General features: G+C 40.4%; 1 protein-coding gene across 5 annotated transcripts in view; it reads left to right on the top strand.

The window, feature by feature from the left end:
- The first annotated feature begins 1,434 nt into the window (after positions 1–1,434).
- The window catches only part of aopep (aminopeptidase O (putative)), a 66,365-nt gene continuing 42,021 nt past the window's right edge, over positions 1,435–25,778 (top strand). For all 5 annotated transcript variants that reach the window (XR_004656622.1, XR_004656623.1, XM_034871625.1 and 2 more), the window contains exons 1-7: positions 1,435–2,261; positions 2,807–2,976; positions 3,385–3,637; positions 4,468–4,681; positions 5,304–5,425; positions 20,706–20,919; positions 22,197–22,303. Coding sequence is in view for 3 of the 5 variants with exons in the window: in XM_034871625.1 (XP_034727516.1) it covers positions 1,468–2,261; positions 2,807–2,976; positions 3,385–3,637; positions 4,468–4,681; positions 5,304–5,425; positions 20,706–20,919; positions 22,197–22,303 (1,874 nt within the window). In the remaining 2 variants the exon portion in view is untranslated. The remainder of the gene's footprint in view (positions 2,262–2,806; positions 2,977–3,384; positions 3,638–4,467; positions 4,682–5,303; positions 5,426–20,705; positions 20,920–22,196; positions 22,304–25,778) is intronic.

Here is a 25,778-nt window from a genome sequence, read left to right as displayed (position 1 = left end):
TCTGAAGGCAAAAGGGGGTCCAACCCGTTACTAGCATGGGGTACCTAATAAAGTGGCCGGTGAGTGTATATATACAGTCTATGGTTGAAACGTTTTGTCACCTGATGTTTTTTTCAAAGTCCATTTGACTTTTTTTTCTTTCTTTTTTTAACCCTCCTGTTTTCCTCAGGCAACAAATACAGAAAAAAACCTCAACAAAAAAAACATTTTTTTTTAACACTGAAAAAGTGTCAAAAAACATCAAATACATCGGAAAAAGCAACAAAAACATTGTTAAATTGACAAAAACATACTTATATACAAAAAACTGACTAAATAATTTCAATGAAATAGACAAAAATGTCAAAGTGTAGAAAAAAAACAACACAAAATGGTAAAATTACATCCAGAAAAACACAAAGTTGCAGGTCAACTTTAACACAAGGGTTAAATGTCATAACATTAAATAAAACACCCATATTCAGTAAGAGTAGGGAACTGATCATACTTGTGGAGACGTTTTTTTATTTTTTTTTTACATTTTGGTTGAAAGAAACCCAATTTTCTGATGTAGAAGTGTTTTGAAAATGGGTCAAATTTGACCCAAGGACAACAGGAGTGTTAAAAAAGAAAAAGATCAAGGCTAACCTTGATGATGGGAACAGCAACGTTACGTTGTAACTGGTCTGACTTTAATATGCATAAAAGGCAAGCTCTTATCTGTTTTACCTGCGAGGACACTGTATGCACTTATGTCAGTTTAACCTTTTTCAAAGTAAGTTAATAATCTATCTATGTAATATGTATCTTTGTCCCACTAAGCTCATAATTACAGGTTTTAAAATGTCTGGAGCCACTGTTTTGTTATTCCATAGTAACAGTATGCAGAAATACAGTAAACATAATCACTACTCTACAAGTGAGTATTAGGAGCATAGTTAAAAACAGAGCAGCCATATAAGTCTGATGTTTTCAGCCAGAATCTTTTTATTACTTTCTATAAGAGATGTTATGGCCTTTCTGCTTTTTCCTGTAGCTGATTGTAGATATTGTCCTTTTTTTTCGTTAGCTCAAAATCCTGTGTACTCCTTCACTCAAAATGTCCAAGGAGTTCCTCCTGTCTTTAATATTGGCTGGCTGCTTCAGACCTTTAGCCGTTCCTGGTGCTGGACTAAGGTGTTTTGCTATTACTGCTTCATTAAATCAGATCCAAATGGGCTCAAGAAACTGTTTTCCTGTATGGGAACATTTGTGGAATGTGTGAACAGATGGAGTTAGGCATTTAAGTTTGAGCTTAGCATACAGACGCTAACAAATGTGGCTTCATTACTGTGCACTGGCAGCCCACAGGAAGCTATAGAATAGAAACTAATAGTTTGGTCTGAAACTTACTTAAATATAGTCCCTCAATGTTTGAAATAAAGTTATATATTTGGTCTTGCCTCTTAGATCTTCTGCTCAACATTGAAGCCATTTGTGTAACATAAGATGGAGCCAGACAAGGACCTAAACCCCGACATGGATGACCTTCCACTCCGAGCCAATACTAACCACATACTTGTCAGACATTATGTGCTGGACCTGACTGTTCATTTTGACAGGGAGGTCATCAGTGGTAGTGTTGTTCTGTTCCTGGAGCCTTGTGCTGGATTAGGGACTAAGGCTGACAATGACATTGGATCCGGAGCTGGGACTACAAAGGCCGGAGGGTGTCGGGATGTGGATACAGTGGAGGATGGTACAAAAGGACTTGGGGAGACTACGACAAGGATGGAGAAGATGTCCGGTGCTATTGAAAGGGATGCGGCTGAATTTCAGGCTTTGTCTGCCGTGGGGTCGCAGACTGCCGCTAAATCCCAAAATATTCAATCTTCACATTCGTGGGAAACCACAAGTGACCGTGATTTCACCTTAGTGCTGGACTGCTGTGACCTGGATGTGTCAAAGGTGGAAGAGGTGGACGTTACTTCTGTGTCATCCATGGTTGCATCTGAGAGCATCTCAGATGTCAGTTCAGTGAACCCAAACGCTGCCTTTATTCAGAACCTGATCTCGGTGCCCTCTAGTCGATGGAGGCAGAAGCACCAGCTGTTTTTGCTGTGTAGCCGTGCCCATGGGGCTCAGGGTGGCGGCTCACTGCATTTTCAGAGAGACCGATGGAGTCTGCAGGTGAGGAAGAAGGGGGTCACGACCCCTCAGGAGTTCCCTCGTGCTCTCAGGATCTGCTATGAGACGAGGCCGACAGGAGGCTCTGTGAGGTGGACCAAAGACCAGGACAACAGGTTTGTCTCAGGATAATAATAATGAATTCATCACACATTTACAATGTTTTCATTCTGCTGTTAGTATACAAACAGGCCTGAAATACACACACATGCACTAATGGGGAGATGTCAGAGTGGGGGGACTCAAGTTGTTGATCGACAGAGACAGAGTGAACTGTCTACCAGTCCACCAACATATTTTGGTCCCTATGGGGACTTGAACCTGCAACCCGCCGGTTCCCAACCCAACTTCCAACTGACTGAGCTACTGCCACCTGGGATGAAAACCTATGCCATTCCATAAACAATGATTTTAGTAGTTTAATTAGACTTTTTCTTAAATATTTTAACACTGGGAACTGCTCTGATTTTTGCTACTCGAGTTACGATATAATATTCTGAGCTTGCTATGTTAGAATAGAAGAATACAGATGCATTAATGCACGCCTCTGGCTATTCTGTTCTGTTCTGTGTGTAGATGCTTTACGTGTACGTGTGTGTTTCTGTTTCTTTGAGCATTGAAATGAGCATTGTTTGCAGTTTACCATTGTTTACCCTTCCAGGGTGTGTGTTTACACTGCCGGTTCTCCCATCAACAACCGAGCTCTCTTCCCCTGCCAGGAGCCGCCTGTTGCCATGTCAACATGGCATGCAACAGTACGGGCCCCCAGTGAGTGTGTGGTTTTGATGAGTGGGGAGGAGCAGGCTGAACCTATTGAGGACGGGGACACACGTGAGTTGTTATTTCACAAACCTTTTGTGACAGCCAGTAGAAGTCGATTTTTATTTATATAGCCCCAAATCACAAATTGGCCTCAAAGGGCTTTCATTTTGTACAACCTACAACAGCTTTTATTTAAATAATATTTCCACCTTATTTATTTTGTAAAATAAATAAGGTGGAAATATGGGTTTTGGAAATTGTGTGCCTTTTTTAAAGGTTGGCATGAGGGATAGAGATTGGTTGGGAGGAAATGAAATGAAAACAACTTAAGAATAGTAACCTGAATAGTAAAGTGAAACAAAAGGTCAATTTAGTCCACATGTTTAATTTCATTTATCTCACCATGATATCTGCCTGTTATTCTTTCCCTTTGACATTTTCATCCTTTCCCTCTTCTTCTCCCTGTACTTTCTGCAGCCTCCTTAATCTGGACTTACTACGTCACTATGCCCATGCCTGCCTCCACCTTCACCTTGGCAGTGGGCCACTGGCACCAAGTCCCAGCAGAAATCCCCCCAGCATTGGAAAGAGGGGTGAGGGACGGGGCGCATTGTAGCAAGATCACCAAACTTGAGGCTGGGCCTGGGGAATGGACCGAGGCTGACCTTAGGTCTGGACTTGTACGCTCCATTAGTGAAGTAGTAAAGGGCTCTCCACTCAAGACTGGCAGGTATTTTATTATTTTTCCTATGTTCTTTTCTTCTTGTAAGACCTCCTCCTTCCAGACTGTTATTAACCCAAGTCTGGCCTTTCAACGTTCCATGGTGAAACTTTCCTTTTGCCGTACCAAAAATGGTGCAGGTGAAGTTAGTGTAGCATACAGGATGCAGGACTCAGTCATCTTGGGTTCACAAGTACATTACACCTTCTATCATAGTACATTGGGTAAAGCGCAAAGAGGAAATGATCTTTGGACACCAAAAGAAGGAAAGCTCACATCAGATTTGTAGAGGTTCAGGATATAGAGTGCAGCCTGCTTGCTGTGGGCAGGGCAGGGTTGATCTGGGGTCTCCCCCTCCACCGGCCAGCAGGTTGGCAGGTCTGCCTGTGGTTTCCAGTAATCCTCCTCCTCCCGTCATGGTTTTCCTCCAGCAGCAGCCCATCTGTAGCCTGCTACAGGCTCCAGGAATATCCCTCTACAAGAAGGCCTTTATATTTAGTGAATGGCTGGAAGGAAAGTTGGATGGCGCTCAAAACCTTTGGAATGGTTCTGATGCTGAGGGTAGAGTTAGTGCTGGATATTAGCATTAGAGTGAATGAGATTGCATGTCAGCACCTAGATATTTTTTGGGATTGCTTTGGTTTGCCTTTGTGACGTATATATTCCATGTTTCCACTGTTTTCATTTCCATGCATAGCACAGAGAGACAGGACACATTGTGCCGTATTTAGTTCACTTACGCAACCACTGTATATATTTTCAATTACTTCAATAAATTGATTAAATTGTTGTTAATAACCTTGGATTATTATACCTTTCTCCCCGGGTTTAATCTGCTACAGAGACCAGACCACCGGCTTAGACTCTGCATTCTGTTACTCTTCCCTTGAGGATGAGGGGCTCTCTGTAACTGATTGTTCAGGCGTGGTGGATGACGGCATCTGTTGTTCCCATGGCGACTACCCTTGCCGATTTACTGAGCAGTCGGCTAGGTCCCAGCGGGTGATTCCACACCGTGTGTTTGGCCCCGTCTCCTTGCTGCAGAAGACCCAGGTGGAGTTTTGACTAAGAACCACTGAGACATGAGCTAAATATAGCTTATACGATTAGATTAGACCGTTAGCATCAGTTAATGTTTGTGTCATTATGCCAGCGGTTTTCAACTGCCTTCTCTTGACAGAATAGTAAAAGTATGAGACTGTATTCCCATGAGGACTGCGTAAAACACCCCTCATCTTCTAAATGGGAATTTCTAACTCATATAGCCCCTATAAGTATTAAGTCAAGGCTTTTGCCCATCTGTCAGTTTTGAGCAGATGATGAGTCACGAAACATTCAAAACAAACAGTGCAATTGCCTCTAAGTTTATACTTCTTATGCAGCACATAGATAATACTTTATTCATCCTACAGTGGGGAAGTTCCATTATTACAGCAGCAGCAACTTCCTACAGTAAAAAGCAAAACAACAACAACAGGCAAACAACAGACAATGAGCAAAAGCTACTGAATGAATACCTGGCATTACATATATATTGTTGTATATATAAATATAGAACCATCATACCATATGCACCACATACTGTACATACTGTACATACAAATCTGCTTCAGGCAAAACCTGTGATAGTTTAGTTGTCCGTTGTTTTGAGAAACGTGTTGCCTTCCTTTTGCAGGGAGTCCTCAAGCTGTTGCCTCGATGTTTGGCTGCAGCCCACACCCTTCTGGGTGTTCACCCCTTTCCTCGCCTTGATGTTCTCATCGTGCCAGCAGGATTCTCCAGTCTAGGCATGGCCAGGTAACAACACCCAGGTCTTTGGTAGAAGGTGTGAATTGGGCAAAATGCTAGAAAGAGCAAAGGATAAGGAAGTTAGGAAGACAGAGAAAACAAGTTGAACTGGCTCCTATGTTTAAAATTAGTGTGAAGTAGTTAACTTTAAGAGGGATTTTGTGTATTAGGTGGATTACAATTCTGCTATGGTTATTTAAACCTTAACCAACTGAATATTTGACCACCTGGGGTCTAGCAGAAAGAACTTTTGAGCACATTTCTGACCAATTATAATCTTTTAAGTTAATATGGTAAACAGTTGCCTTGTTACACGTCCACAAGATACAGAGCTACATGAGCATTAATTTTCTGACAAATTTACTGTAAGTCCAACATTCATTTTCTTGCTGGCTCAGTTTTGGTCTCCACCATCCCCAGAGGGAAATATCTGGCTCACAACTACAAAATAAGGCTGGGCAGTATAGAGAAAATCAAATATCACGATATTCTCGACCAAATACCTCAATGTCAATATTGGGACGATATTGTATGGTTGACTATTGTTGCTTTAACAAACTGTTATTTACAAAATGGATTTTTGATAAATATTCTACAGAAACGATTTAATGATTTACTGGGTAAAGGTAAATAATTAAATAGTCTGGTAAGTTTAGAAAATTACATAACTTTATTGTAATGTAGCCTGGAAATCCAGGTAAAGACAACACTTACCATATTACGTTATTACAATATATCCAAAATCTAAGACGATATCTCTTCTCATGTCGCGATATCGATACGATATATATAGATATTTCACAACCCTACTGCAAAATGCTCCCATATGTTCAGCCGCTAGTAGCTAAATTAGTCTGTTTGCTGATTGCTGCTTGGGAGTTTGGGTGCAGTGGGCTCTTTGAGCTTTTGTTTTTCAACTTTATCCTTCTGGTTTCTTGGTTTTTCAAGTAAAATGTTTCTGGGTTGCATGATTAATGACATACTTCACATTTCCAGACCCTCTCAATCTGTCTCAATCTTCTTCATGGAGATCTTCCACATTGGAATTATTTGTTGAAAAAAGAGTCCAACTTCCTCTAAACTCGGTTCAATCACTTTTCATCCCTCCTTTTTCCCCTTCATAACCACTTTCAACACTGGCTTCAATGATGTTTAAGCTACTAGCACGTCTGTGGTGTTAATAAAAGGATATGTTTTAGTTGTGAGTTTGAGCCTAAATGCTGCCATTTAGTCCATTCTATTATCTTTTCAGCAGGAAAAGTAACATTATTAGCTTATTTTATTTTACACACTCAAGGTCCAGATATAAAGTACACACAACACATTACAAGAGGGGTACAAACCAAACATAAATACATATAGTCAAACTGACTCCCAAAAATATCACAAAAGAGACACACACACATACAAACCTACAAACATCAAACATCTTTCTTCTTCTACGATTTCCCTCAACTCTCTCAACCTGCTTCCACCTTATTACATTTTTGATGTTGACACTGTCAGTCAAGTTTACACTACATTTCTCCATCCCTTCCTCTAAACATAACATGGTTCTTCCCTTCCTTCCTTCATTAATTTATTTTTTCCTACCTTTAGAGAAGCCCTAACCCCAACCCTCTGGACAAGGGAGGTGGCTAACTTCTTCTTTGGGTGCAACTTCATTGACTCAGCGAGCCAGTCAATAGTCTGCTGTGTTACATCATTTTTTTAAGAAGAGATTTCAGGTGGTCTGCAGGCTCTCTTCTCCACACTAGACCTATGTGTATTTATGTATGTATGTTTGTGTGCAGCTTTACTGGAGGTCTGGGTTTTCATCTCCTGTCTTTCTCTCTCTTTCCCTCATACTATCCCTAAATCTTCAAGACCCATGTATTTGCAGTTCTCCTCTGTCCTCTCCACTTCTCTGTACGGTCGATTACTCTCCATTTCGACCTCTAGCATTCTACAATAGTAATAGTTTCCCTTGAAATCAAGTTTTATAATCTCTCTGCAATATGGTACTTTCAGCTGGCATATGGTATGCCTGGATATATGACTGCCAGCAAGACAGTAGCCATGTGAATTAAGTTAAAATTGGAAATCAAAGCAAAATAAAGACAATCAGTGACTGGACTTTTTTAAATTGTGTTGATAAAGAACACTGATCAGGGTGGTCAGGGAACATCCCGGTGTCTGCGGTCTGCAAGCACAGTCTCTCTTTCTCTCAGTCTGCTTTTTCCACTCCCTTGTCGGCCTCCCTGGGGACAAGTGCCCCAGACAGGATATGAGCTCATACCTGAATATGTATTCAGTGTGAATTTCTGACGTTGTAGCCAAGAGTGGTCTCAATCAGAGATATTTGAAGGACAGGGTGACAGAACGGACAATCTCTGGACCCAGTTCTCAACTTTGCTTACTCATTTGGACTACTTCACCCACAGTACAGAGTGCTCTTTGATCTACGGAAAATCTTTCCCCTCATCTTGTGAATATTTGTCTCTCTGCTGTATTTATTTTGAACGAACATCAAGTGCTAACACAGAGGCTGTTCTCCTGTGGCTGTTGCCTGACGGATGTTTTCTTTTCCTTATGAGGATAGCTCCCAGGCACTTATCCCTCTCGGCCTGGCTGCTTAGACCCCAGTTAGCTGCAGATGACAGAGAAGAGATTAAGGGCCTTCATTAAGCTTCAGACAGCACCTGCACCGACTCCCTATAAAACTCTGCATGGGTCTCAACCCAGTGTCAACTCACTGCATCCTCCCCTCAGTGCGGGTGGTTCGGTCCTGCATGCCTCCCCACTTAACCACAGGGTTGTGCCATAGGGAAGCAGAGAGGTCAACCAAAATGGAAGCAAAGATTGAGATGACGATGAGAGAGAGATGAAGAGGGTAAAGGCAAGGTTCACGACAGGCCTGCGGACCCCCAGGATGTGGGAGAGGATGTGTGGATTATTCCCAGCAACAAAAGCCATTAGCCCCTGGAAGAACTTCAGAGACTGGCGCTATTTAATCTAGAGATTGGGAGGTATGTGGGCCCCAGTGCTTGGGACCAAGCCAAGCACAATTTATGTGCAGTGCCCCAGTGGAAACAGCAGGAGTGGAGGGGCTGTAGGACAGGGAGCTTTGGCAAGTAGGCACAAAGCTGTTGTAGTCTGATACAAAGAAGGGAGGGTTCACAGTGGCATGACGTTTTTATTCTGAGATAGGGGAGGGCAGGAAACCGAAGATTTAGGAGTCAAGTAAGGGCAGGCCTGCATTCAAGGGCTGTGCCGCTTACAATGCACCCACACGGCTTTCTGATTCACCAACACACACGCATATGCAACTTCCAGAGGATGAAGTCATGTCAGCTGTACATGGGATTTCCCATAACCAATTTTAGTTTAAAAAAACAATGAGAGCGTGAATCTTATATATATTTCTAAAATATTGATTGTCTTCTACTTTGTCTCCAAGAGTTCTTTAGCAGTCCAAGTTATCATCAGATGCATATGAGCTTGCAACACTTACTGTATATACCAAAGAATATCTTCTCTTTCTTTTTGTCTGTACACTTTCATGTTGTCCTTTTGTGTTTTTCTTCTGTTCCTATGACAAGAAAGGCTAAGGGAGTGGAATGTAAGTGCACTGCTGTGTGTCCTCTGCCCACTCCCTTAGTAAAACATTTAAGACATAATAAACGGATAAGAGAGCAGAAGACAAATACAGTAGGGTTAAACATTGATAGGGGAGTATGGATTAGGGATGAAGAGGTGTCTGAGCGGAAACAAAACACAGTATGAGAGAGTTGCCGCCAGTGAGCACAGTTGGGGAATCCCTCAAAGTTACTTCTGTTTTCAGTCTGCATAAAAAAACTCATTGTCCTGAGTGATGGAAAGACATGGGAATGTTGTAAACCAAAGCGCTTTAATATAATGAATCTGCACCGATCTGTCACTTTTAGACCTCCCGCTGTTTTCGGACATTAATAATTAGTGTGTTTGTGTGTTTATACCATATGTGCATTTGAACATTAGTGTTTGTATTTGTATTTGCTTTAGCTCCTAGGCTTTTTTTAATTTGGATGTGTAATCTCCTCATCCCATCTCAACCACGTCATTTGGTTCAGACTGGGAGTGACAGGAAGGGCACAGCATTTCCTCTTTGCATTTTGAAGCTGAGGTCTGTGTGTCCCAGAGGTCTGGCTGGACTTGTAAGAATAATCAGAGATCACTGTGTTTGCAGCGTGCACAAATGAAGACATGACTGACGTCCCCGAGAGAGCCGTGGTTTCCCTGCATTTTGTAGAGAACTGACAAAAGAGTTGAAACAGGCGTTTTACTTGTGCGGGTAATCTGGGCTTTGTTTTGCTTCACTGTAGACAGACAGATTCCTGTGCTTGTTTGTATGAATGCTTGCATTGTTCAAATAAGGGCGTAAGGATGTGTATTTAGAGGGATGGCATGACGTTAGAGGAATGCCAAACAGATCATTTGTCATTGCCTGTTGTCTGTTGTTTTTCTCTGGTGGGGAAATTAACACAATTTAACATATTTTAGACGGGTTATCCTTATGTTTGAGCTGTAATAGAGCCGGATTAATGCGTAATCCTTACTTGTCGCTGATTTATTTTTTTGTGATAAGGGAAAGAAGGGCCGCCCAGCACCCTTTGATGGCGGCCTCGGATAAACCCACACTCATACCTGCTTGAAAATATGTCTCTCAACACGTCTCATCGCACTTTTATTACCATCTTCCTTCATTATTGCTGTTGTTTTTTAGATTAGAATAACACAAACACATTGAACTTTCTTTCAGACTTCTTTCAGACACGTTTTATTGCCAAAAGACTTTCCTCCTTCTATACACAGAAGATTCCCTTGCATTACATTTTTCATTCTCCTGTTTTGTTTTGTTTTGTTTTATTTCTTTTATGCAACCCTCCCCTCGGGGTTGGCTGCCTGAAGAAATGGGGAGAAAAAGGATCAAGTAGTTAAACTGCTTGTTCCTTTTTCCGCACAGTCAAACTAGGCTGCCATATAACTGTCACAGGCACTAGGTAAAAGTTATGACTGGTGTATACCTCTTGACCTCTCTAAGTGGCACTGGAGGATTTTCAGCCTGACTTCAGTTGACTGCATTGTTTGTTTATGGGCGAGCAGGAAGTTACATTGGCCATTGGTCCCTGTTGGGAGCTGGAGTGCTGAGGGGGGGGGGGGGGGGGTTAGTACCCTGCAGGATAATCCCCCATTGCCCTGGAGCTCTTTAGTGTACCACCTGAGTTCCTTTTCAACTTTAATAGTACCAGACCAGTTTTTGCATGTTATAACATAGAAATCACATGTTCTTCACATTACTGCCGGACATTTCCCAAATCATACTACAAGTTTTTTGAGACATTGGGTTTTTATAAATCTCCATATGGTAGAAATTGTTGTGACATTACATTATTCCCCCATAGTAATGCAGCTGCTAGGGTATTTATTTCAAACATGCTTCCAAACGGCATCTTTTTTAATGCAAAAAACAACCAAATTCACATTAAAGTCTTTGCAACCTACATGTAAGCTAATTGTTAGTCTTAAAAAAAGATGAAAAAAGTGAGAGAAAAAAATGAATTTGATGGCAGCAGACTCAACTCTTAACCACTGCATTAATATCTTAATTTGCAATGAGACACTAGCCTTAATAGATAGATAGATAGATAGATATTTATTGATCCCAAAAAATGGTAAATTACAGTGTTACAGCAGCACACAAAATATACATACAATATACATGAAATAATAATAATAATAACAAAATATAAGAATAAAATACAAGAATATAAGAACAATTATTTAAATATATACAAGATGGGAAAAACAAAATGTGCATCTGTTTAAGTAAGTATGTTTAATGGTTTAGAATGTCTAAGTTTCTACAAGCTATTGACTGGACACTGATTGTTCCTTGGAATTGAGAAAATAAATATAAAAACTTGCATACTTTTCAAAGTTGTCAGTAATAATGGAATAAATAATGCACAACCAACAGCATTTAAAAGACAATGCTGATTTAGGAAAGATCATTCATTTGGAGGAAAGGCATTGTGGGTTGCTACCATCTTAAATAGCAAGTCAATTAAATATAACAGCAGAGCACAAAATGCAAATTCAAAAGATTAAATGTTAATCTTAACCTGCCCCCGGTTTATAACATTAGTCTCACTCTTCTGCCTCATTAGCCTTGATTTCCCATCACTTACTGAATTGCACCTCCTGCCTCCTTATTGACCTATTTCGTCCTCTTTTTCTCTGTTCCTCCTTACTCCATTTCACCCCAGTCCCCTCTTCCATCCGATCTCTCAGTGGATTTCTTGCCTTTCTGCTCTCCTCTCCAGTTTGATCTGTGCAGTAACCCTAGAAGTGTGCGACACAGACCTGCTCTTTCAGGAGGCAGTTCAGGGCGGGGTGGGCGGGATGTGGGGGGTCGAACTTTTTGGCACAGGAGATAGCTGTTAATCAAAAAGTCAAGGATGAGGTGTTTCTTTCTTCCTACATTGAGTGGATCTCCCTGTCTTCTGTATTCACACAAAAGAGCCTGGCAAGTTGTAAAGGCATCTCTGCATGCCTGCACCTGGACAGAAGGAGAGGGAGTGTCCCTTGCACACTTTTAAAGTGATTGCAACTAGTTAAGATTTTTAGGTTAGCTAGCTTATTTTCTTTTTTCTCTACAGTTCCCTTTGTTTCTCTGCTCGCCTTCAGCTGATTACATACAAGACAGCTTCAAAACCTTGCTTTGGCCTTCTCTATACATCTCTTCTTGCTTCCTCGTCTCTTTTTCTTGGTCAGACCTTTCTCTGTGCTCGTAATGAAGATAGCAGGGTCCAGTTTAGTGAGTGTTTTGTTATTACAGGAACATTCCTTTCTAGTAATCTTGGGCCTCTCAACTTCCTTTCTCTATCTGCAGTATAGGTTTACCTGCTCTCCTATAGTACCTTCTCACAACTAAAGGAGCCATCTTTAACTTTTCCACAGCTTGACAGGACAGAGTTATTCTGCACCTTGAGTGTTTCTCCTCAGGAATAATCCGAAAACATTTTATATATGCTAGTTTTTGATTTTCATATTTATATCTAGATCTATGTGCTGCATTGCTCAGAATTACACCCATTGTCGCATGTGCTGTTTTTTCCCAGGTGCCATATGCACAGTATATGCTTATACTGTCATCGGTTGTTGGTGAGTGTTGCTTTGAACTGCCCTCAGATGGGAACCTGCTGGCAACAGCTGGCATATAGTACTACATTTAACAGTAACATAGACACACTATGCCATAACTCTGGATTAGAGGCTGTGGCAAGACAGGCTTGTCACTGCACACCCATTCTACTAACTAATGAATGAGTCCACAGGACCCATTCCCTGGAGTGATGGATGGGTCTATTGTATGGCGTAGGGGACGCTGCTGCTGCTGCTGCTGCTTTTGGTGTGCAACCTGGGGCGTGTGTGTGATAGTGGAACCTAGAGGCTGGGGGTAATTTCATTTGTCTGTGCAAAGCCAGACGGCTTAATGTCTGTGGGACCTCTGCGCTGAACCGGCCAAAATGAGATATTTGAAACAAAGTGCTGTGAAATGCTCGGTGGTAATGCTTCCGATGTCTGGGTTTGCTTTTAGCCTTGGGGAGAGAACTGTGCTCCATGCTAGTCTACCATTCACTTTTGCAATGGGCTGTTTTTAACCAAACTAGCTGCATGGCTCTATGGATGGCAGTGTTTGTCTGTCATTTTGTATGTTGGGTGGTCAGTCCACCAATACAGACATTAATGGACGTTCAGTTTCTTTTTTGATCCCCTAAAAGTTTCTATAGTGCCACCAGCAGATCAAAGTTTTTTATTTATCCTACTAAACATTTCAAAATCTGCTACTTTGGCACAACTAGACACTTAATCCTAATGATGTCAGTGTCACCATGATGTTTAAATTTGTGTAATTTTCATGCTCTTTGTTATCTTAAGAAAAATAAAGAATATTACTGTCTTATCTTTGAAGCATTCCACTTTACAGTCACATTGTGTGGCCTGCATTCCTCTTCGTGTTAATACCTGTTGATTGTTCTCGTGCCTTGTACAATTTTTTTTTCCCCCAGTAATTATCTCTTGTGGTATTGTTTAAGTATGTCGTTGCAATAGTACTTACATTAAACTCCTTCAACCCATGCTGTAATCATCAGCTGCACGTTTTTGTCTGACAGGCAGGCAGCCCAGCCAGGTGGCAGCCTGAAACCTCCGTGTTGGAGACAGCTCTGCTCACTGGCTAATTTAACTTCGATCTTGCCTTCATCCATCTTTCCATTCTGTCAAACACTTCTTATATAGCCTCGCAGTACTGAGTGGTCTCGCTTTCTGTCTCCTCACTGTCTCATTCGCTCATGTTACATAAGAGAGAAAAAAATTAGTCTATTTATTACCCTACAGGCAAGAAAATGGCTCAAATTATAATCCTGTAAAATAGATTGTTCCTGTCTTTTTCATTGAGGCGGTAGTGGAAGCCAGAAGAGGGTTTTGAGTGCTGTGTGATGAGTGACGGAGTTTGCATGCAAATAGCTACACTGATACAGGATTGTGGGTTATGTCATATAAATGTCATGTCGTCACCTCCCTTAGGCTGATCGACAGGGGCTTGTTGTAGCCAGATGAACTCATACTGCACTGCATTAGCACTCATTGAAACATTGTGGATGTATTGTTGTATTAAGATAGTATAGGACTGTGAAACATTTGATATAGGACTTTCATTGTGATATTTTGTGTCTTTGGGTTAGTACAAATAAAGATTCCTACATCTTCCTCCTGGAGGAGTCAGTGTTTACTGTGGTACCATCAACAGGGATTTCTTGTTGTTCTGTCTTCAATATGTCAGCGATATGGCCAGATTCAACCACAGCAAGAGAGAGCATCGTTAGAGAAAAATAAGTCTCCATAGTGTTTTAAATATATCCTCCATCCTTCTACACACACACACACACACACACACACACACACACACAAACAAAGATTCCTCTGGGGTGACATACGTTTTTGGACTCTATACTAAACACAGAGCAAACAGCACTGTGGATTGTTTTACTGTTAAGAGATCAGATGGATCAGGCATATCACTTTCCAGCTAATAGGGATTCAAAATAGATTTGCTGAAAGTGTGTGTGTGTGTGTGTGTGTGTGTGTGTGTTCGGGAGGGGGGGGGGATGCATGTCTGTGCCTATGATGCTCTGCTGTGTTGTATATAGTTGCTCTGTTTTGATTGCACCTTGTACAATTATTGAATCTTCATAAACTATATGTCTGAGTGTCTACAAAGTTATTCTTGACCTCGTCAGGCTATGAACCACATGGATTCTGTCCATGTGATGCAAACTTGACCTGCTTAGAGCCAGCTACCTATGTATGTACAAATATAGTATTTGACAACAACTATAAATACAGTCTGACCTTTAAACCTGTCACTTTCGTGTCTTATGGGTTGATACTACAAAGACTCATTTTATCCACACACGAGCAACAGAGTTGCCTGCTTGTTGCAGATGACCTCTGATATTGTTTCTACTATTTATTTCCAGGCTCTGATGTGATGTAGTGTGTGTGGGTGGGGCGGCTCTCCGGGGGCCCCGGCATGGCCCCCGTTCATGTGACCAGGCCCTACATGGAGTGGCATTTGGCCTGGCCCTGTGGGGCCCCGTCTCGGAACAAAGAGCTGATCTGCAGCCAGCCTGGAATGCCAGACATTTGAAGTCAGACTCGTTAAAAAAAAACGAAGGCTGTTAGGAGTTTGGTCAAATAGGCTCCTGTGTCCGAAATAGCCCACAGACTCTGTCAGAGAGGGAGGGAAACAAGATAAAGCTTCTTCCCGCAAGCTGACATTAGGAAAGGCCACCTCTACAGCCTATGCTTTAATAGAAAATAATAGACAAAGTTGTAGTTTGTGTGGTTGTTATGTTTTGTATGGCTTTTGTTAATCTCATAACCTGTCTGTCACTGTGTCTTAAAGTGTGCCCATAACTGCACACTGTACAGAAACATGCAATTTCTCCAGCGATGCTGTAACGGCACATGTGTCTCACTTGTTGAGCAGTTCAACAGTTATCACACCAGGGAGTTGACACTGCACCGAAAAAGCAAAACTAATCATACAGGGTTAGGATCTCTCGGTAAATATCTATCAATTCATTTTTAATTCCCTTTCTTTCCTTTTTGTCTCTGTTCTCATATTTTTCTAAATCTTTCTCTCTATGTTGTCGAATTTTATCTCTTCTTTACTTAGTTTCTCACACTCTCATTTACACATACAGTGCACGCTCAGCTCTCATCATCTTTTTCCTCGTTCGTTTTTCTCATGGGGCTGTTTTACTGGCGTCCCAGCTATGGGCTTACAGTAGCTGGGGCTATGGATGTCAATAACAGGACTATGATAGGGCCCCTGCTGCATTATGCATGGAAGTGTCCCGCTGGGGGAAAAATGGCCTACAGCCAGCAACGATAGATGGAGGGATGAATAATAGATGGAGAGATGGAGAAGCGAAACACTATTACAATCTGTGTCCCACCAAATTGAAGACTTGCCCTATGTTACACCTCTGAATCTCAGAACCAAGTCACTCTGGGTGACTTAGCCACGAGGTTGTCGTGTGAGAATTAACAGGAGGCCTTTAATCGGTATTTCATTTTGTGTTTTAAAAACCAACTGGGTACCATCATCAGAAAAGGTTAACTAAAGACATTTGCCCGTTTTTCTCTATGCAGACAGCCTCTCATAGTGATCAGTTTTATCTATTGCTTTTAGGGGGTTCACCTGCTAATCGTATTGGTGCCTTTTTTTTCTCTTTTCTTAAGTAGGTTAAGTAAGTCTCTTTTCTTTAAGAAAATTAAAGGCCAGTCAAGAACAAGAAGTATAATTAACAGCCAAGGCATCCACATAAAACTCAGATTTTTATTCCATGTTTTAATGTCTTGTTCAGAAGAACATGACTAACTAGAGAAGAGTAAATGGTAAATCTGAATTACACCCAAAGCACAACTTGGTGCACAGCTGTAGCCGTTTAATTAAAAAAACTGAGATCGCAAAGAAACACGAAACAGGACCAAATAATGGTTTAATTTACATGCTCTGAAGGTGACACTGTTCAATTTGATATCAAACATCCCATCATTTATCATCCACCAATCAATCATCTGAAAATCATAAGTGACCCTAATTGGGGTCCAGACCAAATTAGTCTTTTTATTCTAACACCTCTGAGTGTCTTTGATCCTACATTTATATAAAGTGCAACATATCTTTGAATAGACTTTTTGTTATGGATTATCTTAATCAGATTTGCCATCTGTAAACAATAAAACGGGAACTATTCAAAGTGAAGGGCAACTTTGGACTTCCAGTAGAGTCTAGAACCTCATCATTTAGTGCAGTGTTTTGGTGTGATATCAAATTATTAAAACATTATCTTTTGCAATTTGGAATATGGCATCCAAACGGAATCTCAGATGTTCATATGACGAGTGTTGTTTTAACTGCAATGGGCCCTCAGAGTTAAAAACAACAAGATAACAACAGCGGAATAAGTAGAACAAGATAATAAATAATGATTAAAACCATCATTACAACTTTTAGCACACAAATAAATCTGAAAATGTTCAGTTTGTAAATGTTCCATCAACAAGTGAGTGATGCAAAGACGTAGAGGAGTGGAAGTTGTATGACATGAGTATAATGTAGCTACACCGTTTCTGAGAGTTGCCATATTATCACTTAATGCTTGATTGATTGTAATTGTTGGTGTAATCAGCAGCTTTATTAGTTTTGTGAGTCACATTTGCATATTTGCAAAACAGAGAATATGGAAGCACATTTTGCATTGAAGACAGTATTTGCTTACAAATGAATGTCTAAAACTGTATTTGAAAACAGCACAGAAACGGTTGGTAATTGATTGTCACTGATTGGTAATCAGAGTCATGCATTCATCCCCACAGCAGATTTAGACCTATAGTGGAGTTGAAAGGTGTATACACATGTGCAGGTGCTAAATAAGCATGAATATGAGTGTGAAAGTTTTCTCATGCATGTATCCCTGACAGGTCCCTGATGTCAGCTAATGTCAGCCAGTGAATGTGAAAGATGCTGTTGTTATTCATCCCCACCATGGTGGGATGACACTATTTGTCACTGTAGTGATGGATTCCGCATCCCTCAGAGGAGCATGTGCAAGCGCCGTCTCTGAAAGGCTGTCTTTGTGTTTCACACTCACTCACACATACAGACGCACGCATATAACGCACGGCTGGAACTGAAAACAAAGGCATGCTTATCCAATTGTGGGGGAATAAGATTAGGCTACAAAGAAACTCATAATGCTAATGCTAGCATACCCAACTCTAGTGACAGCTCTCTGTTTGTATAATAAAGAAATAACATGGTATTAGATTTGAGATGCTGTCTTGGAAATGATGCCCATAAGACCCTATTATATGATTTTGACATGTACTAAGTAACAGAATGCAGTGGCCTGCCTTCTGATAAACCAATCTGATAAACCAATCCTCAGGGAAAGAAAGGGTATTTGTGTTGCTCAGACATCCGATTTTGTTTTCCACCAAAATAGACTGTCTGGCAGACCCGGCCTAACCTTTGTCTTTACTCACTGTTTTCCTTTATAATTGACTTGTCACTATAATTAGGTTATGGCAGACAAGGAAAGAAAATAACTCATGTGGTGTTTAGGATGCTAATCTTTCCTAGATGAGACTAGCTCATTTTACAGCTTAGTATAATTCATCAATAGCACCAATGTGAGGGCTTATTGTGGCTATGGGAGTAGACTATCAATCCAACAGGTGGAGTAAATTTTGCTACTGTGTCTCAGCAGTTGGAAGTAGAAGCACTCTTTGTGGCACTTTATCGTGTGGTGTATTACTACATGATGTTTACGTGTAGGTAACCTCTGTTGATGATGCTTAAAACAAGCTGACTAAGATAAAGCAAAACAGAGATACATTTTTCTGTAATGTAGAGACATCTTTAACACATTTGACACAGTAGTAGGGTGGTAAAACCCTTTAAAAAATATATCTCAGTAGAGACTCGCAGTTTGCAAACATTTTCCCACCAAGTGGCTGGGACACTTAAGAATCTAGAGCGTGTAAAAAAAAAAAAAGAACTCTAGACAATCCGGGGTTGTTAGATGGGCCAGGATAGAGAGAGACCATTCATTAGCACCTTTGTGACCCCTCACTCATTCTTCTATTGAAGAATAGCCTGCCTCTCACGCACAGTCGGCCTTAAGCCCCTCAGTGCATCCAGAGTCCGTTACATAAGACGGAAGTAGAGAATGCTTCAGAAATGTCTTCAGCCATGCCTTTGACACTATTGGTCCTGTTCTACCGGCGCGGTCTCATGGTTAAAAGTCACATGTCCTGTATTCCTGTGTCTATGTGAAGCTGAGAGTCTGCAGTAAGAAGGTTTCAGACAGATAATATCATGAATTACATAATGCGGTTCAAACTACTTGATGGTTTATCATAGCAAATGTAACTGTAGTTATTCCTCGAGCCGTGCCGTCTGTCGGTGCCCCACATATGTCCAGACTAAAAAATATCAAGTTATTGGATGGATGTTTTGACTTTTTGGAGAAGACATTCATGGTTCTCAGACAAATTATCTTACCGGCTTTGGGGATTCCCTCACTGTTCCTGGAGTGTTTCTAGCAGTTTCACATTTTTTTGGAAACCATTATCTATATAGAATAGTATTAACTTTTACTAACTATTATATTGGATGTTGTTATTATCTCTTTAACTGTGGTTGGCTCAGAGCTTTGATAAACTACTATTGTCTGAAAAGCTTATTGAGGGTTATGAATTGTTAAATAGGACACATACACAGGTGCTGATAATGTTATTCCTTTATAAAAGCAGAAATAGCTTTCATTTTTAGCATTGGCAAAAGATCTTTAAGGTTTTTCTTGGTTTGTTTTAGTGTGTAAATGTTGCTAATATATTATCTTTTCACAAACACTCTTCAGACCCACATAATCTTAGAAAAATATACTATAACAATGATAATAAATGTCAGTTAACTAATTTCTCAATAATTCAGTCATTAATTCAAGTACAACTACAGATGCTTGTAGTTTTGTAAATATAGTCCCATGTCAAACTTTTATTCTTAATCAATTTTTTTCATCTTCATAAATATCTCAAAAGAGAATATGGATTTGTTTTATGATGTTTAGAAATAGAGGGAAGGGGAGTGGGAGCTATATAACCACCCAAACAGTTGGGCATAACTGCAAAATACATAATTGTATTTTTTTTAGTTTTACCCATTGTTGATTAACAATTTTAATCCAGGGAACATGATGTTCTTGCTTGATGTATGCACACGGCAGTTTGGCAAGAACACTTGATGAGAAAGCTGCTCTTTACCTATAATAATGTAGTAGATGGAGAAAGGGATGGGCTCCCATAGTCATTGGTACGCACACATGTTGATTCATCGTATATTACATGGCGTGTTCAGGCTAAATTTTTTGTAATCTTAGGTGTGGAACATTACGTCAGTAAGGGTGGTACAGCATATTTTTTGCTCATAGTTACCTCATGATATCCCCTCTGTATTTTCTTGTCTTTCTCTTACCTCCTTAACCCTTTTTTTTTCCTATATCAACGTTCTTTTTAACTACCCAATTGTAATTACTCAAAATAACATGATTGATTCCACACAACGCTCTTTGGCAAGAACTACTCTCTACTTTTATCAATTTTGGGGTGTCTTATTCAATTTGATGGCATCTGGAGAAAAACATTGAAGTGTTTTTTGAAATAGTATTGAGTAAAAGTTGACATGTTCCAGTCTGCGATTATCCATCAACATCCATTCCTTTAATTTTAGTCTAAATAATTTCTAATTTCTGCTTTTCTAACTCAAACTTTAAGCATAGATTCCTATAAATGAGGTTTATTGACCATATATTCAAAAAATAACTGTAAAACTAAACTTAATAAGTTAGTGTTGCGTAGTGTTGGAAACGTTAAAAGTGATAAACATTGGAAAGAAATGTCAAAAGTCTTGAAAAAAGGAACAAAAACGTAAGAAAAAGTTAAAAACATCCATATAAAGCGTCAACAAAAGTGTTAATTTTCAATTTTAACAGGAAGAGAACTCAAGGGTTAACCTCCTTTATCTCATAATACTTGTTTACTTATTACTCCCTCTTTTACTCCCTTTTATGGCTTTATCTCATTCATTCATTCCTTTATTCCATTATTTTTTGTAATTTGTCTTCCCCAGCCCCCATATAATTTTCCTATCACAGAGTGTGTTGTATGCTGGGAGTGTCGGTTCTGGAGAGAACGGCCTGTCTCTTTGTGGGTCCAGGATCTGCCATGAAATCGCCCACTCCTGGTTCGGCCTAGTTATTGGAGCCAGAGACTGGACTGAGGAATGGATCAGCGAGGGCTTCGCCACGTACCTAGAGGACATTATCTGGGCCCAAGCACAACACGTAAGTACAGTACAATCACTGCCTGATGGTTGCAGTTTACTATAGGTATTCTATAAATGTAACTTAATGGTAGCCTTTTTTAGTCTTTAACCCCAGGTAGATGAAAATAAATGGAAAAATGAGCTTTTAGATACACCATTTATGCCCATGTGTAAGAGCCCGTTTTCCTGTGGCCATTTTGAGGAAGTTACCCCTAACCACTCAGAAAGCAACTTGCTGTGATTATAAATCAAAATCTGTCAATGGAAAAACAACCTCAGGAGTCATTAATATTTGTGATTTTTATGTAGTTCATGTCTTTCTTTTTATTTTCTAAATGTAACTCTATATGGTATGGTCCAGCACCTTCATACCATTGGTAAAATAAAACAACTCAGGAAAACGCAGGTTGACATTCCAACCCTCCATTTCCACAGCTTATGTGCCAGGATTTTCAAATGCAAGTGTTGTGGTTGGAATGCACGCCAAGTAGAGTTGGCCATTACATTACTATAGAAAAACCTTGCATTAAGCACACTAGGAAAAAGTCCAAATGCAAAAAAAGGCAAACAAGAAACTAAAAGGTCAGAGGCAAAACACAAGGGTAAAGATGTTCCTGGCCCAACCACAAAATAAACCGTCAAACCCAAACCTCCCGACCTACTAAAACATAACAAGACTAAGCTGAACCAGACAAGTTGTGAAAGAGTACGCCTGCCACCTGCTCCTCAAAAAACGGAGAATTTAAAAAATGTTGATCATAGATCAATCACAAAAAAACCTCCTGACAGCTTAGAGATTGTTGAACTTCACACTGCTGTTGCCTAAAGACGCCCTGCAAATGAGGTTCAAACCTGCAGAAACAACTAGATAAACAACAGTACAAAGGGCGAGGGCGGAGCTTTGATAGGAATCTTTTGCTTGCAACACTAACTTCAGCTGTGATCAGAGAGCTGATGTGGATACAGATCTAATCTTCCTACTTACTTTCCCACAACCTCTAGAGTTACACAAATGTTTTTCCTTGTGTCTGCACTTTTTACTATGTCACCTTTAGGATATGTACTTGGCTATGAAGAAATAGATTTAAGCAGACCTTTTATGGACAGTGACAGAAGTAGCGGACAGTGCTGCTTTCATCATATTAGTGTGCATTTGACTTTTAATTTGAATCTGTTCAGTTTCATCTTTGTTTATATAAATAATGATTTACCATATTTAAAAATCACCCTCCTTTACTTTCTTTGCCATAACCCTTTCCCTCATATCTTTATAACTCTGCATATCTCTCCATTCAGCTCTCCTTACAAGAGACAGCAGAACAGTCTGACCTGAAGGCACTGCTGAGGTGGAGACGACTCTCTGATGAGTTGCAGAACTCTGAGGAGGCACTTCAAATTCTCAGGTGAGTGGGTGTTTTTTTGGTCAAGAACATCTGTTTTAATACCAACATACCATTGTTGCCACTGTAGAGGAAATACAGACATATCTCTTCAAGAATATTGCAAAAACACATTCAATACACATACAGAACGCAGTACTATACACTTTTATTTTACTTAACCACCCTATAGTACGTTCATCTATAAGGAGGAGACAACATTTCACTGTGTAACGACTTAAGTGTTTAACTCTGTATCTCTGCTTGATATACCTTTTCACACATTAGGAAAGGGAAAATGTTAGATTAGGTTTGCCTAAACCTCTATTGTATACAGAGTCTACTTTTTTTTAAAGTTAGGGTCGGTTAGGATACATGTGCAGACACACATGAGCGTAAGGTACGCATTCCAGGGGTACAGGTGTGGCAGGTGTTGCATGTAAAAAATCCAGGTGTACTGTCATGTATTAGAAAAGCTCTGCAAGTACACACAAACTCTTCATCTGATCCTGACAATGTGGGGCCCACACCCTGTTTGTTTTATCTAGAGTGGAAGCACAGTGTCATTAGGTGATTATTAGGTGTAATCCCCACCATGGAGTTAACTGTTTCAGGTTTGGAATGCATGCATTTGCTTTGTGCATTTCATATTGTAGGTCTTCCTTGGAACAAAAAAGCCTCTTCACTGGAGATTACACTTGTAGCATAGTGCGCTATTGATATTCATCCTTGTAGGAGACAGCAAATCAATCTCTTATCGATTTAATGGCACCTCTGCTTGGCACTAACTTCCAACTATGTCACTATGCTAACAATGTATTGTCCTCACACATTAGAAACGTTTAAATTAATAGTGTTTAAAATCCAAATACTTATTAGTAAAAAGCTTCAATATTATTAACGATGATTTTACTAATTTGTTACTTTAAAGGACAGTCCGCATGTGTTTAGTACCTAAGAGGTAAGGGGGACTGTGTTTGGACAAATGAAACTCTTTCCATACTGAAATGCTTAGGATTTGCATAACTTCTAGGATATGTTGTAGTGGGCTTGTTAGAATGAATTATTGTCTTGAAATAGGCAGCTGTGTGTAAGTGAAAGGGTTAAAAATGCACTTGAGAGCTGTGTCTGTCTAGCAGTCTATCAGGGTGTTCCCCTATGAGGCAGACACACGGGTGATTAGGAGGATCAGGATTAGGTTTCTCTACGCCTGACAGGGTTAAGTCAACAAGACAAAACTGACATCTGAAAAATGCACTCACAGACTGACTTTGTAACATGGAGACACATTAGTATTGGAAAGACAAGTAAATACTACAGTGGCATCCACAGAGAAGCCATTTATTAATTCCTACATCTCTTTAAGGCAAAACATGTTGAGGTATAAAGGATTCTTGCTCACACATTGAGCTCTATTTTAACGATCTAAGCGTGCGGCATGAAACAAATGGCACAGGTGCGTTTAGGCGCATGTCCAAATCCACTTTTGCTAGTTTGACGACGGAAAAAAGGCTCTATGCATCGGGCTCGTGGTTCAAACAGGTTGTACTTAGTGTCTTCCTTAATACATAGGTGGGTTTTGGGCGTAACACGCCATAAATCATTCAGTGTGTCATCTCTCATTCCTTTTTACAGCCAGGCGCGTTTGTACCTTGGCGCATTACTGTTATGATGGCGGATTTTCCATAACATTTTAAATTTTAATCTTTTGCATATTTGTGTGTTGTTGCGCTTCCCTGTGTGTGTTACAAGCATAGTGTGCGCAATGTGCACGAGCCTAGGCACATTTTACTTATGCGCTGTCAAAATAAAAAATGTTTTGCTATTGATTTTAGACCAGGTTTTTGTTGGTCAATGGCGCGATCACTTCCCGCTGCTTCAAGATAGCAATACGCCAAGAATTCAGCTGAACACCCCTCCCTGTAAGACCAGCACACCCACGGGCGCAAAGATGGGCGCAGGTGCATTGGCTATTTAAATCACGTGGGCGCGAGACGGGTAATTAACAACTGCAACTTCTTAAAATAGCAAAGACACTTAGACTGGTGCTTGCACCGGGTGCAAGATAGGGGCCCATTATCTTATCCCTAATGACTGAATGCATACGTTCTGAGAGTCCGGTACTGTACAGTGCTAATGCAATGACAATTCTTAGAGCTTCAATATGCCCCTTGCATGTGTAAACCTTTTTCTTATGGGTTTGTAATGTCCGAATAATGAAAATTCATGGAAATAAGTCTGTATTGTGGTACCAACCATAGGCAAAATTGAGTCTGTGTTCAATTATATCCAATTCATTGCTGTGTATACCTCGAGAGTCTTTCAGTGCACAGCAGGTCAGCTGAATATGCAAACATGTGAAATTTGCCTCTAGGCAAGCATAAAATTAAACAAATATGAAGAATGAAGTTACCAATACGAAATGAATAATGACTGAATATTTACTTGTATTCAAACAGAGCAGTTCTTTTTAAGCAAGTTCCTATTTCCCCTATGTTTAGTACTCATTTACATTACATTTTTTTCAGGAACCCCCTTAGATAAAATAGAAAAGAAATCACAACAAAATTATAGACCCGAAAAAGAACCGTTACAAAAATCAGTTACTGAACTTTTTGTCTGACGCAATGCTTGACAGTAACTTAATTTAAACAAAGAAGTCTTATTTTTGTGGCTTTTCACCTTTAGTAGACAGAGAACAATGGCTAAATGACAGATAGACATGCAACAACGATCCCTAGGCTGGAATCAAACCCTGGACATGGCGGTTACATGGCATGCACTTTAACTACTAGGCTTCCAAGGTGCTCCAAGAAGATAATTCTTGACCTTGTGAACAGTATGTGACAATAATCTTAACTTAAGGTTCAATTACTAGCGTTTAACCACATATCATGGGCTACGAGAAGGCAGGAGATTGTAACCCCGTCTCAATTCAAGGAGGGTCTTTGTTGTGTATGTGGCAATGTAACTTGGGAACAGGCCATGCTACTTTTTGATGTGCGCTAGACTGCCTGTATGTCCAAGTCTTGGTGTGGCTCCACTGCTTAGCATTACAAATATGAGGAAACATATGATGAATAAACACAAACTGGTTGTCAAAAAAAACAGAGAAATGTAAGAGAGGATCTGGTGAAGGGAAAGGAAGTGCAATGGGATGTACAGAGGGATGTACACAGAAACACAGACACAAAGGATAATGGCAGATTGTGTTCAGTGGGTCACAATCGACACCCCCTGATCCAGCAGGGGCCCCAGTGGCCAGTGTTTATCAGTCCATTTCAGATGAGTTATATTTAGGGCAGCCTGGGCCAGACGCCATTCTCCTTGCTGATTCACTGGGCTGCTGGGAGCACTGCTCTACCTTATCCGTTTTCCACAGTCAACCCAGTGTAATTTGTCAGGAAATGGCTCGCGGAGCTATAAACCTGTGCGTGCGTGCGTGCGTGCGTGCGTGCGTGTGTGTGTGTGTGTGTGTGTGTGTGTGTGTGTGTGTGTG

The sequence above is a fragment of the Etheostoma cragini genome, chromosome 5 (genome assembly GCF_013103735.1).
Source record: "Etheostoma cragini isolate CJK2018 chromosome 5, CSU_Ecrag_1.0, whole genome shotgun sequence".
In the NCBI taxonomy this organism is placed as follows: domain Eukaryota; kingdom Metazoa; phylum Chordata; class Actinopteri; order Perciformes; family Percidae; genus Etheostoma; species Etheostoma cragini.
The sequence above is the reverse complement of the archived record's forward strand: the minus strand, read 5'-3'. Positions and strand labels throughout refer to the sequence as shown.